The 17,669-nt window shown below is 35.7% G+C and overlaps 1 protein-coding gene across 8 annotated transcripts in view; it reads left to right on the top strand.

Annotated features, from left to right (window-relative positions):
- Positions 1-17,669, top strand: part of Stxbp5l (syntaxin binding protein 5L) — a 286,076-nt gene that overhangs the window by 29,128 nt on the left and 239,279 nt on the right. For all 8 annotated transcript variants that reach the window (XM_034515170.2, XM_076942909.1, XM_034515168.2 and 5 more), the window contains exon 3: positions 9,215-9,312. In XM_034515170.2, the coding sequence (XP_034371061.1) occupies positions 9,215-9,312 (98 nt within the window). The remainder of the gene's footprint in view (positions 1-9,214; positions 9,313-17,669) is intronic.

Below are 17,669 nucleotides of genomic sequence, written 5' to 3'. Positions count from 1 at the left end.
ACACACACAGCACCACCACCACCACCACCACATACACAAACAAAAAACTGTGGAGTCCATTATCTGTTGTTTGACTCTACTCCTGAACAAGAGACCTGTCTTAGAGTGGTCAGTGCCACTCTTTTCCCTCTCCTGGCAGGTATAATAGCAGTTTAGTTGTTAACCTAGATGCTGGTGGCTAAGTTTTCATTTCTTCATTTCTTCATTCATTTCTTAATTATTTTTTTATTCATTCATGTTTACAACTCTTAGACTGAAGTTGGGCAGGACAAACCAATAGAAGAAAAAGAGCCCAAGAGAAGCATAAGAATCAGAGACTTACTTGTTTGAATACCCAGGGGTCCATAAAACATTAAACTAGACCTGATGCAGATAGGTGCAGGCCCTGTGCTTGCTGCTTCAGTCTCTCTGTGAGTTCATTGAGTTTTGCTTATGTTGATTTAGAAGGCCTTATTCTTCAGGTATTCTTCATCCACTCTGGCTCTTACACTTTTCTGCTTCACCGTCCTTGAGGTCCCTGAACTCCAAGGGGGAGGGATTTGAGGCAACATCTCATTTAGAGCTGAATGTTCCAAGGTTTCTCACTCTTTGCATAATGTCTGGCTGTGGGCCTATATATTCGTTCCCAATGTGCTACAGCAGAAGCTTCTCATGATGGTGGTTCAATAACGTGCTGATCTGTGAGTATATCAGAATAATCTTTAGGAGTCATTACTATCGTCTCTGGTTTACTTTCTTTTATTAGGCCAGTGTTATTTGGTCTCACTCATACGTTATTGTCTTTGGTCCATTTTAAATTGAGTTTTGTACAGTGTGTCAGATAAAGTTTTATTCTTTTGCATGTGACTATCTAGTTTTCTATTTTTTCTTTTTTTTTTTTTTGCCATTTATTGAAGAGGCTGTCATTTATTTGGCATTTTTGTCAAAAACCAGGTGGATGTAGCCACATGCTTTCCCAAGTCATCCATTATATTTCTCTGAGCCACAAGTCTGTGCTTGTGCAGGTGCCCTGCTGCTTCTGTTACTATGATTAGTCAGGTTCTCAGGTGACCAGCAGACCTCCTTAATCACTGAGCTTTCTTGCCATTTCCATATTTATTTTTTAGTTATTGTGAATGTGACTGTTTTTCTTTTTTTCTTTCTAGGCTGTTTGTTATTGGTATATAGAAGAGCTGTTGGTTTTTGTTTATTTTGTGTATCATTTGTATTGTATATTGTGTAAAGATTTTAAGAGTTTTCTGATGGTAGCTTCAGAGTCTCTTGTATGCAACATCATGCCATCTAAAAGTTGTATGAATTGATATGAAGAATTGTATATTCTATGAGGTTATTATCTAGAGGTGTTAAGTTTATTTGATCTGGAATACCAATTTTACTTTATTCAGGTAGTTGCCTTACGCATGGTCCAGAAACATTCAAATAAGAACTCAAGTAAAACCAGATTATAAAAATCATTTTTAAACATTATAGGCAAAGATGCCAAATTTGCCTATAATATCACTAATATAAAATCACATCTGCATCTCAGTAACCACCAACCCATTAGGCACAGTTTCCTTAACTGTGAGCTGTTTGAAGTTACTTGTTTTGGTACATAGGGTTTTATTGTTTTGTTTTCCAGCTCTGAAGAGCTGTGGAGAGCTCAGCAGAAGTTGGGAGAAGCAGCTCAACCTTGCACAGTGCCAAAATGTGGCCACTCATAACAGCATTCCCCAGCTTCAGGGTCTTTTCCTTAATGAAGTGTCCATGGTCTGTGTGAGCTAGACCTAGAGTCTAAAGTCCGTTGTCCCAAACAGCCAGCTAGAAGGCCATTTAACTGATATTTCTTGTTGACTTTTTTGGTCTGGTTGACCTGTCTGTTAATGAGAGTTGGGAATTAGAAGTTATATACTACTACTCTGTTGAGGTAAATTTGTGACTTTAAATTCATTAATATTTGTCTTATGAAATTGGGTGTACCGATGTTCAGTGCATATATGTGTAGAATTGAGATATCATCAGGATGGGTTGTTTTCTTCATCAATACTTAGTAACCTTCATATCATCTAAGTAATTTTCACTCAGAATCTATTTTGTCAGACACCTTTTGTCCTTGATGTATCCTTCTTCCAGCCTTTCCCCTAAGGCTGTTTGTATTTGACAGCCAGGTGAATTTTTATAGGCAGTAAATATATGGGTCTCTTTTAAAATCCAATCTCTTGGTATATGTCTTTTGATTAGGACATTAAAAGCATTAACATTTACAGTTATAACTTAAAGGTGAGCACCTAGTTCTTCTCTCCTGCTGTTGGTGATGTCTGCTGCTTTTGTACCTCACTGTCCTATGCTGCATAGTCTCTCCTGAGGCTTCACAGACATGTTTACCTTTTCTCTACCTTATGTAGCATTCATTTGAGGGTTTCCTGTAGCTCTGGATTAGTGGTCATAAATCCCTTTAGATTGTGTTCACAGTGAAACATTTTACTTCTCCTTCAGTTATGAAGGACACCTTTGCTTTATAGTGTAATCTGGGTCGGCAGCTATTGGACTTTCTCATTCCATGCCCTCCCTCCTGGCTTTTAGTTTCTATTAAGAAACTCACTCTTATTCTGAAACGTTTGCTGATGTGTAACTTTGTGTTTCTCTTTTGTTACTTTTTTTTTTTTTTTTTGGAAAATGCTACAATATATTTATTCATTTACATGCTACTTCAGATATTCTACATAAGAATTATATTCCATAAGAAAAATGTACCTAACACTGACCAAATATAAATCTCCTCTTTTTATATGCCTTTAAAAATATGCTTAGTATGATACTTGTTTCAGTACCATCCAGATTACAGATACTTGTATAGTATGTTATATCTGTACAGGTCACTAAATTATATTTTATTTTTGTTTTTTTATTTTTATTGGATATTTTATTTATTTACAATATAGATGTCATCCCCTTTCCCCATTTCCCCTCCCAAGACCCCTATCTCATCCCACCTCCTCCTTTTTGCTTTTATACCATTTTAATTACATGCACATATTAAGGTCAGTTCTAGGTTGAGGGTCTAGTAACACAATAGATGTAAATAGTTAAGGAACAAGCAAGACAATAAACACAAATAGTCAAAGAACAAGCAAAGCATTAAACACAATTCTGTGAACACTCCCATGATCGCTGTTTCTAAGGGCTTATCAGGATGACCAAAATATCTGAGCCAACTTCCCTGTCCTAGCCCAAAGTAATTTTTATGTCTGAAGCCTACTTCCTTGCTCTAACCTAAAATTTAGATTCCTGCCTGAAATTATTTCTTTGTTCTAGCCTAATTTCATATTCCTGCCTGAAGCCTATTTTCTTGTCCTTGGCCCATGTCAGATGCTTGCCAAGCAACCCCAAAAGCTCTCCTCCTCTCCCCTTTTTATTTAATTAACAAGACTGAGCCTGTCTTAGGTCATTCTGACAAGAATGCTTTCCTTACCCATCATGAAATATGCATTATCCAAAGCAATGTACACATGTCTTAGGTTGGTAAGACTCTGTGTAGAATTTTATCCGTCCTTGGCTTGCCAGACTGTTAATTTAATAACTCTGTCTGGGGGTCAGTTTTAGAAATACTGACCTCAGGCCATGAGTAATTTTATATGCAGTATCTACTACATCAACACTCAGCAGAGCAGCATTCTAAAGAGAAATTATAATGTCTCTTGTATTGTTATTAAATGTGACTAGTTATTCAGACTCAATCATGGACTGGTCTAGAAATTAATCCAATATTGGAAATAAATCTTAATTTGGAAGTCTGGTTCTGGATATTTTCAGAGACATATTTGGAAATTAGCTGCAGTTATCTATCATGTTATGTTAGCAAGAGATAAAGCTGGGGCAAGATCTGGATGTCAAACAGGTGTTAGCACATGTGTTAAGGCTCTTTTAATTGTCAAGTTAAAAATGCTTTTGTTTCTTCTACAGTATTTAATGTAAGTTGCATTGATGGTACACCTTCTAATTGTATTTATGTTTTGAAATCTGGCATGTTAGTTATGGAGGTCTATCAACCAGCTTATGTTTTAGTGCCCTGAGTATCACAGAACCTTGGTATTCTAAAAATAGCTTGCAAATACTGGAAGAAATGAGTCAGGCTTTAAACAGAAGCAAGAAGGTAGTGGGCTTGATTATTATTGGTATTGCAGCTTTAATTACATTAATTGCTAGCACCACTGCTTCTGCAATTGCTGTGACACAAGAAGTTAAGCAAAAAAAAAAAAATGTTACTAATGTGTTGAATATACAAGAGGACTTAGACATTTGGAAGAACGGATTGATGTTCTTTATCCTATTCAAATTATTGGAAGGAGGTGCAGAATTTAAGAGTAAGGAGCCATCTCAAGTGTCATGCCAAATACCATTGGATTCATATTAGTTCCAAAATTACAGTGGTAGTCATTATAATTAGGAAAAAGTTTAAAGACACTTGCAGTGTATTTGGCATAATTCTAACACCTCTCTGGATGTTTTAACGATACATATGGAGCTTATAAATTTCAAGATTGCTGCTTTTAATATACCTTTTCTGTTGTGTATATTTAGTGTTTTAACTGTAGTCAGACATGGGAGGTTCATTTCTGGTCTTGTCTGACTACCTAAATGCTGCCTGTAACTTGGTGGCCACCTCTTTCCTTATGTTTGAGAAATTTTCTGCTGAAATTTTATTGAATATATTCATTATTCCTTTAGCTTTATATGTTTTTCTTCTTGTAAGCTTATAAATCAAAAGTTTATTTTTTAATGATGTCCCATAAATCACATGTGTTCTGTTCATATTTTTAAACATTGTCAAAATATTCTAATTCATATACTTGCTCATGATATTCTTTTCTCCACTTGATTCATTCTATTAGTGAGATTTTCACCGAGTTTATTATTTGACTTAACTGAGCATTCCATTTGATTTTTTTCAATATTTCTCTTTATTGAATTTTACTTTCATAGTCCATATTGATTACCCTGTTGTTGACTTCAATTCTCTTTTAATACATTACATATCTTATGAATTAGTATACCCCTTTCCCAGATTTATGTTTTGTTTTGGAGACAGTCTCACTATGTTGCTCTTGATGACCTGGAACTTACTATGTAGAGCAGACTGGCCTTGAAATAACAGAGATCTGCCTACCTCTGCCTTCTAAGTGTTGGAATTAAAGGCATGGACCACCTTGACTAGCCTATTTATTTCCTCTCTGTTTAAAAAAAAACAAATTTAATATTATTCTTTAGATGGTTTTGTCTTTTCAGTTTAAATTATTTTATTTTAATTTATGTTCATTGAATATTTTATGTTTATCAGTGTTTTTGTCCACATATATGCTGTGAACCATGTGCATGCCTGGTGCCCATGGAAGCCAGAGGAGAGCATAAGATCCCATAGGACTAGACTTATAAATGGTTGTGAACTGCCAAGTAGTTGCTGGGAAGTGAACCCATGTCTTCTGGAAGAGCAAACAGTGCTCTTAACCACTGAGCTATCCCTCTAGCCTCGTTTTTTTGAATCTCCAAATTCAATATCATTGGAGGACATCACTGTGGAATTAGTAAATTTTTTTGAGGTATCATGTTGCTTTGATGTTTCACTTTTCTGTTTTTGTGTTAGGACTTGTGTATCTGTGGTTGGATGCTCTGTTAGATTTGTTTGTTTGCTTGTTTGATTTTATCACTTACATTCTTTCAGTGTAAGTGTTTCTAGTGTTCAATTAGCAGTTGGTTGCAATAGTAGAGTACACTAACTCAACAGTAGGTTGGGCTGAGATGTCATTTCCTTTTACTGGACTAGTGGTATATCTTAGTAGTCAGATTCTCAGCCCACATCTTCAGGATATAGACTCTGAACCCTGTATTACTGCAAGAGTATAATTCTATCAGAATAAATAACACAATTTGTAGGCACATTTATGATAATACAGAAATAGTTCATTAAAACTCAACTGTCTTACCAGTTTCAAAGTTTCAATAGTTTTAGTAAGTAAAGGAACACAGTATTGTGTGTATGAAAGTATTACTTAGTTGGAATGTGTGTAGAGAGGAAGAGAGTTAGACTAGCCATTCCTATTAGTATGAGAAAGGGAAACATAAAGGAAAAGACAAGTAGAGGAGGGGAAAGTGGAGACCAAGGGAGGACTAAAGGTGGAATGGAAAGAAGGAAACAAATGCAACCAGGAAATCTGAAACAATCACAGGTTTAGGAAAGCTGATGAAGGCCTCCCCATTCCCCCGACTCTAGGGCAGACTGTGTTGTTTGGGGGAAAGCTTATCAAAAGGAAAAGAAAATTGGAGGACTGATAAGCATCAAATAAGAGAATAAAAGGGAAGCAAAAGAGTCTGAATATAATTTCTCACCTGGCTGCAGTTCTGGTCTTGCCTCTAGAGATTATTCTGAGAATCATGGATGCCAGGTATATTCCTTGGTAGTCTTAGTTTGATGTAAATGTTGGCCGTCTCCCTGAGTGGTCTTTTGCTGGCTGGGTGGTCAATGCTAGTTATACCTCAGGTCTGTTTTTTTTTTTTTTTGGTCAAGCTGAGGATGCTGATCATGGTCCTTTTCAAGATCAAGGGTATCTTCAAAACTGTCTGTGTTCCACTTCAAAGATAAATTAGTAGCTAGATATGGTGGCACATGCCTTTAATCTCAGTGCTCCTGCAAAGGCACACAGATCTCTGAGTTGAAAGCTGGCTTTGCTTACCTAGCAAACTATGTAGTGAGACTGTCTCAAACAACAACAGCAGCAGCAACAACAACAACAAAACCAACCAACCAACAAACAAACCAACAAAAAAACAAAACCAGGATCACTTAGATCAGATATCTGCTTCACTGTGTATGGTAAAGTCCTCATCCAGAATGTTTTTACTCTGCTGTGAAGAGGTGTTCTGCAGCCCAGGTTTCAGATTTTAATCTCAGGACACTTGTTCTATGTTTTAGAGTGTGGGTCAGGAAGGGCTGCCATGCTACTCACTAAACAGCAGTCTCTAAATGATTTTTGAGACTGCCCCATCCAGTACAAGTGGAGAGGATTTTCCTGCTTTTTTCCCTTTCTGCCAGTGCAGCTGTCCTATGCAGCTTTTGTCTTCTCTCTCTTTAAAAACCGGCTGTATTCACAGTACACTGCAGACATGCGAGGCTCTCTGTCTTTTGCTGCCATCTGCAGTGGCACTCGCTCAGGCTTGTTGAGCTGGCCTATCTCTCCAGGCTAGCCTTTTTCCTTCTGTCTTGCTCTACAACTATTGTGTCTCTGAAACTAGAGATTTTCTGCCATTCTCAACCTCTTATAATAACTGTTCTCCAACTATTCCCAGTTTACCTAGGAAGTTTACCCTCCATAGATTCTAGCTAACTATTGCTGGGTGATGTTTACCATCTTTAGCTCTGAAAGTTTGTTTAAACACAATGGAAACACACTTGAAATTTTCCTTTACTTTTCCATGCAAGAGAAATAATGCAAATGAGCTTTTGGCTTTTTAGAGAAAAGTCATTTGTATTTTTACTATACTGTATCAATTTCAATATGATCAGGAGATCATTTCACTAATCAAAACAACCAGTCAGCATCACAAACTCTAATGATAAATTCACAAAAGTAGTAGTGACATAAGTACAGCATGTCCACAGTATTCCTTTTTAGAAATAACATTTGCAAAGAGACTTACAGAATAAAAATTATGTTCGTTTCTCTGTATCACACCCATAATTATTTTGTGAGTAGATAGAAGTTCTTACAGTTTGAAATTGAGTCCTAAAGGGATCAAAATTTAAGGAAGGAAAAGGGTGAAATAAATAAATACTGATGTTAGATATGTATAAAGATATATAAAGTATATACATCTAGTCTATATATTCCTTCATATATACTTAAAGATTATGTAATTATATTTGACATCATATTTCTATTGTTGGGATAAACTATTTGAAATAGTCACAGTTCATTATTGGCTTCATTAATGGATTGGCGTACTAATATCTTATTTAATATTTTGGGCTTATGCTCATAAATACTTTCCTTCCCAATGCTTAAAATAACGTGAAATTATATAAGCTGTACAATATGAGAGTTTTCTCTGATATTATTACCATATTAAAAGTAGTATTTTATCTCCCATGGCCTTTTTTTTTTTTAGCCCATTCTTCTTCTGCAAATGAACCCAGGCCAGCTTGTTTCTGTCACTATAGGTTGTTTGTCGGTCATTTGTTTGTCTGACTCTATCTCACTAAAAATGCGTACCTTATATTCATCATTAAATGAAATTTGGGCATTTGAGAGAAGAATTTGAGGCTGAATTAACAACAAAGTACATAAAAAAGTAACCAAGTTAACAAAATGATTTTAACCCCATGGAGTAAACAATTTGTGTGATAGAATAAGAGAGTAGCAATAGTATAATGCAAATAGTTATGCTTGATTGGTAGCTAGGCATATAGTAAGTACATGCATATGTGTAATGGAGGGGGATGTGGAAAAGAAAATGCTTTTCCTAAAAGTCAGTAAGCATCAGAAATAAATGTTAAGATACAATGAGGTAAAAATACTTTACTAATATCAGAAGGGAATAAAATAATTGAATCTAACAAGAAAAATTAAAGAAAGACAGGACAGATTAATTTTAATCATTACATTGTTTCCTATAGAATTATCTGACTTGTTAAACCATATGCATGACAGTGATAGAAAATAAAACTAAGGGGGAGAGAAACAAGTCGGACATAAAACTGCACTGCATTAGTCACAGGACTTTTGATAATTGTTCATGTTGCTGCATCTGTAAGTAATCTTTTAATTGTTACATGGTATTTCATGACTGTGCCACAGTTGTTTTTATTTAATTCTTTTATTGATAGGCACTTGAACTATTTATGACTTTCTACTATTATGATTAAAGTCACTAGTGTTATAATTATAAAAATAATTTTGTGGACATATGCCTTAAATTTTCTTAGGTGCATATGCAATAGAATTGCTGGGGCCTCTTGTAGGTATGCATTTAGTTTGTTTACAATTGTCAGGTAGTTTTCTAAAGTGGTTATAAAATAATACATTTTATACTCTCATCAACAATGTATGGGAGCTATGTTATTTCATGTTCTTGATGTTTTCCATTTAAAACCTAATTATAGTCACTCTGGTGGCCATGTTTCTTGTCATTATTCTAATTTTTACTTTCCTGATGACTAGTTCCACTATTTACTCTCTTTCAGACAGTTCGGCATGGTTTTCCTTATCAGCCCACAGCATTGGCCTTTGATCCAGTCCAGAAAATCTTGGCTATTGGAACAAGAACAGGTGCTATACGAATGTATCCTTAATTTTTGTTAATTTCTACAAAAAATGCCAATTTTGTTTGCTTGAACCTTCAAATAGGTAAAGAATGTATAACCAAATAAAATGTATTCCTTCCTTATAAATGAGTAACTATTGTGAAAATCACCACTGTCAAGTTTCTTTGTATAAGTTTTGTCTTTGGGACTACTGTTGATGATCCATTCTTTAGCTTCTATTATTGCTTGCTTGTGGCAGTATTTCTTTTTCTGATCAGTCTAGTTAGAAGTTTGTCAACTATGCATAAGGATTGAACTTCTGGACTCATATTTTTTTGTTCTTTACTTCTATTCTATTACATTAATTTCTACTTTGATTTTTTAAAATTTTACCTTGGGTCTAGTTTGTCCCTTTTTAGTTTCTTAAGGTAGAAAGTCATTAGCCTAATAACTTTTTATAATATGTGCATATAGTGTATAGGTTTATTCTCAAATGCATCTTAGTGTCTTGTCTATTTTTTAAAACTAAACCTTTTATTTTAAGACTTATATTTAGGTATAAAAAATGTTTCTCTGAAATCTAATGTTCTCTTTGACTCAGTTTCTTTTACCTGTAACATTATATAAATCTGCTGTGTGATACCACAACAAGGGAGCTGGAGAGACGGCTCAGTAGCAAGAGCATTTGTTGCTCTTGCAGAGGACCTAAGATTGGATCCTAACACCAGTATAGTGCCACCAACTATAACTCCATTCCAGAGGGTTTAGTGCACTCTTCTGGGTCCTGAGGGCACCAGGAATACACATTGGTCTCATAATTCATACAGGCACTTTACACCTCTACAGTCACCTTATTTTGACAAAGAGGCCAACAATACACATTGGAGAAAAATAGTATCTATAACAAATGGTGTTGGTAAAACTGGGATAACTACATGTGCAAGAATGAAACTAGATTTTTCTCTCTGGCTGCACAAAACTCAACTTCAGTGTATCATAGATTTCAACGTAAGATTTGATATCCTGAACCTGAAGTAAGAAATATATCTGAACTCATTGGCACAGGAACATTTATTTATTCACTGCTAGTGGAAGTGTAAACAGGTACAGCCTCTATTAGTATTAGTATGGAGATTATTAGTATGGAGATATTAGTATGGAGATTCTTAAAAACCTAGAAATAGATCTACTACATGATCAGCTATATCACTCTTGAACATATAACTAAAGCTCTCTGTAGTGCAATGTCCCCCCATAGGCTCATGTATTTGAATGTTTGAGCTGTTTCCCTAGTTGGTAGAACTAACTTGTTGGAGAAAGTATGTCACTTGAGGTTTCAAAAACCCATGCCAGGCTGAGTCTTTCTCTTTCTGTCATCAACTTGTGGATCAGAAGTACTCTCTTAGCTACTGCTATTCAAGTGCTATGTCTGCCTGCCTGCTGCCATGCTTCCTGTAGTGGTGGTCATGAACTCAGCCATTGAAATGTAAACAAGTTGCCAATTAAATCTTTTCTTTTATACGTTGTCTTGGTCATGGTGTCTCTTCACAGCAATAGGAAAGTAAATGAGACAAACTTTATAATTTACTGTAGAGAAACTTGCTCATCTGTGTTCGTTACTTCTCTAATCACAATAGTCAGGAAGTGAAAACAACCTACCTGTCCATGAATAGGTAATGAATATATGGTATATTTAAAAATGGAACATTATTGATCTGTAAAGAACAATTAAGTCATGAAATTCATACATAGATGAATGAATCTGGAAATAATCATTTTGAGTGATTAGAAAGACAAATGTCCTATGTTTTCTCTCATTTGTGAATATTAGCTTTGCATCTTCAGATATGTGTGTTTCATTGGCAATGTCCATCGGTATCAAGAAACCAATAAGGAACTATGTTTAATGGAGGACTTCAAGGAAGGGATATAGAAGACAATGGTATAACGGGTTAAAGGATGATAATGGAATAGAAAGGGTTTACTGGGGTGGATAATGGGAGGACAGGATATAGAAGAAAATACAGGGGAGGAATGAATAGAATGAATAAAAACTTTCTAAAAGTCACATGGAAACCTACTACTGTAGAAATCCCCTAACATAAATACTTACATATATGTAATAAGAGTTTAAATAGAATCATCCAATTATGGAATAATAATGCCCTTTCTAGACACAAGCTAGCAAATAAAAAGGACAGCACCATAAGTGGGTTATTTCTTTTAGAGTTGTTGCTCAATGAGGTTCCATAGACCCTCCTAAACATTACAGACTATTGCCAAAGCTTTTAACCTCCATAACCTGACAGTAAGACTGTATTGTTGAAGACACTACATAGTTGGTCACATTCCAGGGGAAGGCTATGCATCCAAAAGCTATGGGTAGTACCACCTGTATTTGATGAATTAAAAAAAAAAAAAGAGCCAATAAGTTGGGAGGGTAGGAAAAGGGGGTGGAACTTGGAAAAGTAGAGGAAAGGTTAAAAAGTAAACAAACAAACAAACCCACAAATCCCGAAAACTGTTTAACCCATACCTCCCCAAATCAACACAAACAATATTTAAAAAATAATATCATAATCAGGATAAACTCTGTAAACAGGGCATTTCTTTCACTATAAGGATTCCTCAGGTTGCCTATTTAATTGTGACACCTCACTTAGTTTTGTTCCTGTTGCCATGATCAAATGCCCTAAATAGAGAACAACTTAAGGAAGAAAAGTTTTATCATGAGTACATTATGAAGGGGAAACCCAGCTGCAGGAACATGAGGCTAGCTGGTCGCATTAACTGACAGCAGCTCTTCAGGTAGAAGGGGAGCCTCAAGAGTTCCTCCAGATCCATGATGGAATGCTGACATGCCCAATCTTGTGTAAGACCATAGCAACTGTATGTAATGATTGCAAAGACCATGCTATATCCAGCAGACAGTGTTTCCTTAGCATATACCTTCTCATCCTCCTTCTCTTACAGTCTTTCTGACTGTTCTTTTATAGTACTCCCTGGGTCTAGTGGGGTGAAGTAGCTGCCCTATTTGGAGCAACAGTCACTTATTTTCAATACTTTGAAAAGTTATTTCAACATTATTTCTCTACTGAATTCCATTTTCATATCTTGCACTGACTTTTTTTTTTTATTCCATTTAGCTGTGTGCACTGTCTTGGAATTCTTCCAGAAATGTATTTGTTTCTTTATTCATTTCTTTGAGCATATTTATAACCATTTTGAGTTCATCATCTAGAACTTTGTCTAAGTAACTCTCAGGAGGGTCCATTGCTCTGGGATTGATTTTCTCAGAGGATACGTGTTGCTTTAGCTTTTCATGTTACTTTGCTTTTACATTTAGACTTGCATATCTAGAGTTAGATTGTGGATTGAATTTATTTATTTTTTAAACTCACCTTTATTCTTTCAGTAGAAGTAGTTGAAGTGTTTCAGAGGTACTGTATTATAGCAGGACTGAAGAATCATTTTCCCCTGTTACACTGGTGTCCAGGGTATCAGGCTTCATTCCCAGTGGTCTCCCTAGAAAAATTAAACCATTTGCAATAATAGTCCCTATGCAGGGATAGACCCACTATGAAGATAGAGTCAAGTACAAATATTCACCCCACAAACACCAACCATTTTAGGAAATAAAGAGACACTGAAAGTACTGTATGAGTGTTCTTGTATATTAATTATTGTTGATATAAAGTGGGTATAAATGCATTGGGACATAGTGGTTAGCACTCAGATAATAGAAAGTAGAGGGATGTCTTAGTTAGGGTCACTATTGCTTTGATGAAACACCTTGACCATAAGCAAGCTGGGAAGGAAAGGGTTTACTTATCTTATACTTCCATATCACTATTCATCATTGAAGGAAGTCAGGAGAGAAACTCAAACAGGGCAAGAACCAGAAGACAGGAGCTGATACAGAGTCAACAGAGGAGTGCTGTTTACTGACTTTCTCATCATGGCTTGCTCAGACTGCTCAGGTATGGTACTGGACCCTCCCATACCAATCAACAATTAAGAAAATGCCTTAAGCTGGTTCTTACAGAGGCATTTTCTTAATTAAGGTTCCTTCCTTTCAGATAACTCAAGCATATGTCAAATTGACATAAAACTAGCCAGGACAGAAAATATAACTAGAAAGTGGAACTTTAGGAGCCACAGAGTATGTGGTGGTGTGGGAGGTGAGGGAATTTGGCTCAAGGTAGACTGGAAAGAGAGAAGTAAAGTATGTCAAATAAATTCATCTTCCAGCAGCTTTAGGCACAGAGACTTACAAATCTAGACAGTGTTCTTTGCTAGAGATAATAATAATAATAATAATAATAATAATAATAATAATAATAATAATAATAGAAACAGTAAGGATAAATTAAAAGAGAAAAGGAGAAAGTATTTTTTAAAAGAGAGAGATAGGAATACAGGGCAAAAAAGGAGCAGAATTGAGCAGACCTGCTAAACTGACATTGGGTATTAAAGCAATACATGGGTATAGGGAGAGCTGAGTGCAGATACAGGATATGCAAACTGATTGCTAGGTCGCATTTGACATTTTCCTTGTTCCTTCTCTGGCTCCTAAAAACTTGTCTTGCTGGTGGGAAATTGTTTTGTGATGGTAGTCCCATTTCTGTATTCCACATTTCTGAGGCCTCTTCTGGATCAGGCTTGAGCTCTGAGCCTGGTTCTAGCTCTGGCTCCTGCTTGGATCTGGCTATGCTTGCAGCTCTGGTTGTGACTCTAGCTCTAGCTCCTGCTCTCTACTGGATTTTACTTGGCTTGATCTGAAACTGGCTCTTTACTCTTTGGACTGAGTTTTAGAACATTTCCCTGAGTGGTGACAGAATCCAGGGACAGGGAAGTTAAGGAAGATGGTCAGAGCCACAGGTGGATTTGACATAGTAGGTAAAATTGTGCCCCTGATTCCAAGGACACAGGATCACACAACAGAGGCTTTTGCCAGAATTTGTTGCTTAACAAGTTATGTAAGAACACATTTATTCTTTACTCACTCTTTTTGGTATATCCCATAGCAGACATTTTAACTAAGTCATTCTGGACATCTATACGTTGGCATGTTGTCTAAACTTGTATCTGTCACTCACAGCCTTTATTTCCTTTCAGATGAGCAGGTGGATCATTCCTTGGTGTTCTCTTGCTTAGCTAGTCTTTGACTACACAATGTGTGGGGGAGGGGCCAGTGTGAGCTCTTCCATTCAGTCACCATTTTTGTTGTTCCTAGTACCAGAGTGTGGGAGAGAGAAGGTTGTAAGATAATTGCTTGGTGATTCCCTCTCCCTCACCTCAGCCATTCTGTACTCTGCTTCTGCTTCTTGGTTCTGTAAATTAGTATGTTTGAGCAAAACCACTTCTCAGCAGGGTCCACTGTGCTAGCTGACAGAGCCTCTATGTGTGAGAAGCCCTTGCTACCTGCTGCCTGATTTCCTCTGTGCTCTCTGACAGAGGAGCTTGCTTTAGCCAACTGCACTGATTTGAGCTTTTCTCATCTGCTGCCTGTGGGGATCTTACTTGACCTTGTAAGTTCATTTGTCAACTTTTTTTTTTTTCAGGAAACAATATTATTTTCTGTTATATTAACTGTTTTCTTCGATTTCACAAAATTTCTTTGGTGAAGCTTCTAACAAAACATCAGACCTTGAAGTCTATTTTATTTTCTTACATGATAGTTCTGGTTACAATGTCTTGTAGAACATATATGGTGAAGATTGGCAGATTTTCAGTTATTCCCAACTTCGAAGGAAAAGCTTTTGTTAGAATAGAAAAATCTTTCTGGCCTGGGTGAAGACCTAACATTCCAGTTAGGCTGGTTCAATCAGTTTGGCTGATGGACTACTCCAGGAAAGTGGGTTTACCTTAGGTCATGCTAAAGAGACAGGTGGGATAATCTGACACTGTATTTTTCCTTCCCAGAATCCCTAATTGTTAAGAATAAAGAACATTATTTGAAATATTTCTTACATGAGTTTCTTCTTTTGAAAACTCTCTGTTCACTTCCCAGGCCCATTTTTTGAATGGGCAATTTGTTTGTTTGTTTTTCTTTAGTTCTTTACATATTCTGGATATTAATACTCCTTCAGATGTGTAACTGGCAATTTGTGAGCTTCCTCTTTACTGGATTGTTGTTTCTTTAGCTGTATGAGGCTTTTTATTTTTATGAAGTTTCACTTGTCAATTGTTGACCTTAATTCTTGGGCACATAGAGTTCTCTTGAGAAAATAATTTCCTACATCTATATTATATATGATACTACCTATGCTTTCTTCTAGCAGGTTCAGGCTTCACATTTAGATCTTTGATCCATTTGGAGTTAGTTTTTATGTGTTTGATATGGAGCTACCTTCATCCTTCTGCATGTGAGCATCAAATTTTCCTAGTCCCCTTTGCTGAAGGTGCTTCCTTTCTCCAGTGTATGTTTTTAGAATCTTGGTTGAATATTGAGTGGCTGAAGTTATATGTGACTGTGTTTGGGTTTTTGATTTTGTTCTGTTGGTCTATGTGTCTGTTTTTGTGCCAGCCCCATATCACTGTTGTTGTTGTTGTTGTGTTTTTTGTTTGTTTGTTTATATTTTTAATCATGTCAACATTGGAATACATCTTGAGAGCTGGAATTATAATCACTCCAACACAGTGGTCCTATGCAGGGTTGTTTTGGCCATCCATGATCTTTTGTGGTTTTAAATGAGTTTTAGGATATTTTCTTCTATCTCTGTGTAAAATGAAATAGGGATTTTATTTGAGATTGCATCATTTCTGTAAACAGCTTTTGATAAAATGATCATGTTCACAATATTCTACTAACCCATGAGCATGGCACATCACTCTATTGTTTAGTGACTCTTGTCACTTTCTTTAGAGGTTTAAAGTTTTCATTGTAAAGGTCTTTCACCACTTTGGTTAGGTTTATTCCTAGATATATTTTTGAGACAATTTGAATGGTAGTATATCTATGATCTGTTTCTCTGTATGTTTGCTGTTCTTGTATAGAAAAGCTATTGATTTCTGCCAGTTGATTCTGTACCCTGCCACATTGCTGAATTTCTTTACCATTTTTAGAAATTTTCAGGTAAAATTTTTAGGGTGTCTCATGTATACTAATATCAAGTCATTTGCAAATAGGGGTAGTTTGACCTCTTCTCTTCTCATTGCTAACCCCTTCATTTTCTCTTCTTGCCTTGTTTCTTCATCTAGTCATTCTAACACTATATTTGAAATGGAATGGCATAGTGTACATCCTTTATTTCATTCCTGAGTTCAGTGTTACTTCGAGTTTTTCTGTATTTAGGATAATGTTGGCTGGGAGTTTCTCATAGATGTTTTTATTACTATGGTAAAGTATTTTCTCTCTAGACCCACATTCTGCAGGTCTTTTCTCATGAAGATATGTTCTATTTCCTCGAAGATTTTCTTCTGAGTCTATTGAGATGATCAAGTCTCCCCCCTCTCTTATTCTAAGTCCCTGTGTTTATCACATTTATCGACTTCTAATTGTCTTGCATGTGTTGAACCATTGTGTATTTCTGGAAATCAAGAAAACTTGGTGATGGTGGATAAACTTTTTATTGTATTTCTGTATTCTGTTTGTAAGCATGTAATCAGATACTTTTGAATCTATGTTCAACATGGATATTGGCCTTAAATTTTCCTTTTTTGTTTATTTTTGCTTGATTTTGTTATTAGAGCACTACTGGCTTTGTAGAAAGAGTTTGAAAGTATCTTTTCTGTTTCCTTTTCTCCTTTTAAAAACAATTTAGGAAGGATTAGATTACGTATTTTCTTTGAAAGTCTAGTAGAAGTTTGGTGTGAATCCATCAGGGCTTGGACTTGGTTGGGACGTTTTATTATTATTCAGTTTCATTTGTTATGGGTTTCTTTAATTTATTGACTCCTTTGTTTAATGTTTAATTTAGAAGAAATTTATTCATGTCTTTTAGATTTCCCAACTTAATGGGATACAGGTTTTAAAAGTTTTACCTTACAACATTTAAAATCTTTGGTGTCTGTTATAATGTTCCCTGTTTGTTTCTGATTCTGTTAATTTGCCCCTGCCCCCTTATCTTTGTTAGTTGGACCATGACTGATAATCTTGTTTATCTTCTCAAAGAACCAGGCCTTAGATTTTTTTTTTTTTTTTTTTTTTTTTTTTTTTTTTTTTTTGGAATTGTTCTCTTTGTATTTTTATTATTTCTCATCAATTTGTTTTGGATTTGGTTTGTTCTTGTTTTTTCCAATTCTTTGAGTTAACATCGTTTTCTGGCTTGGTTTCTCTATTTTCTGTGACTCCAGTATAGTGTCATAAGCAATAGAGTTCTGAAAGGTACTCAATGGCATCAGGAATAGCTTATATACTTGTAGGTCTACAAGATTCTATTGTACATCTCAA

Source organism: Arvicanthis niloticus, chromosome 12 (genome assembly GCF_011762505.2).
Source record: "Arvicanthis niloticus isolate mArvNil1 chromosome 12, mArvNil1.pat.X, whole genome shotgun sequence".
NCBI lineage: Eukaryota > Metazoa > Chordata > Mammalia > Rodentia > Muridae > Arvicanthis > Arvicanthis niloticus.
The sequence above is the reverse complement of the archived record's forward strand: the minus strand, read 5'-3'. Positions and strand labels throughout refer to the sequence as shown.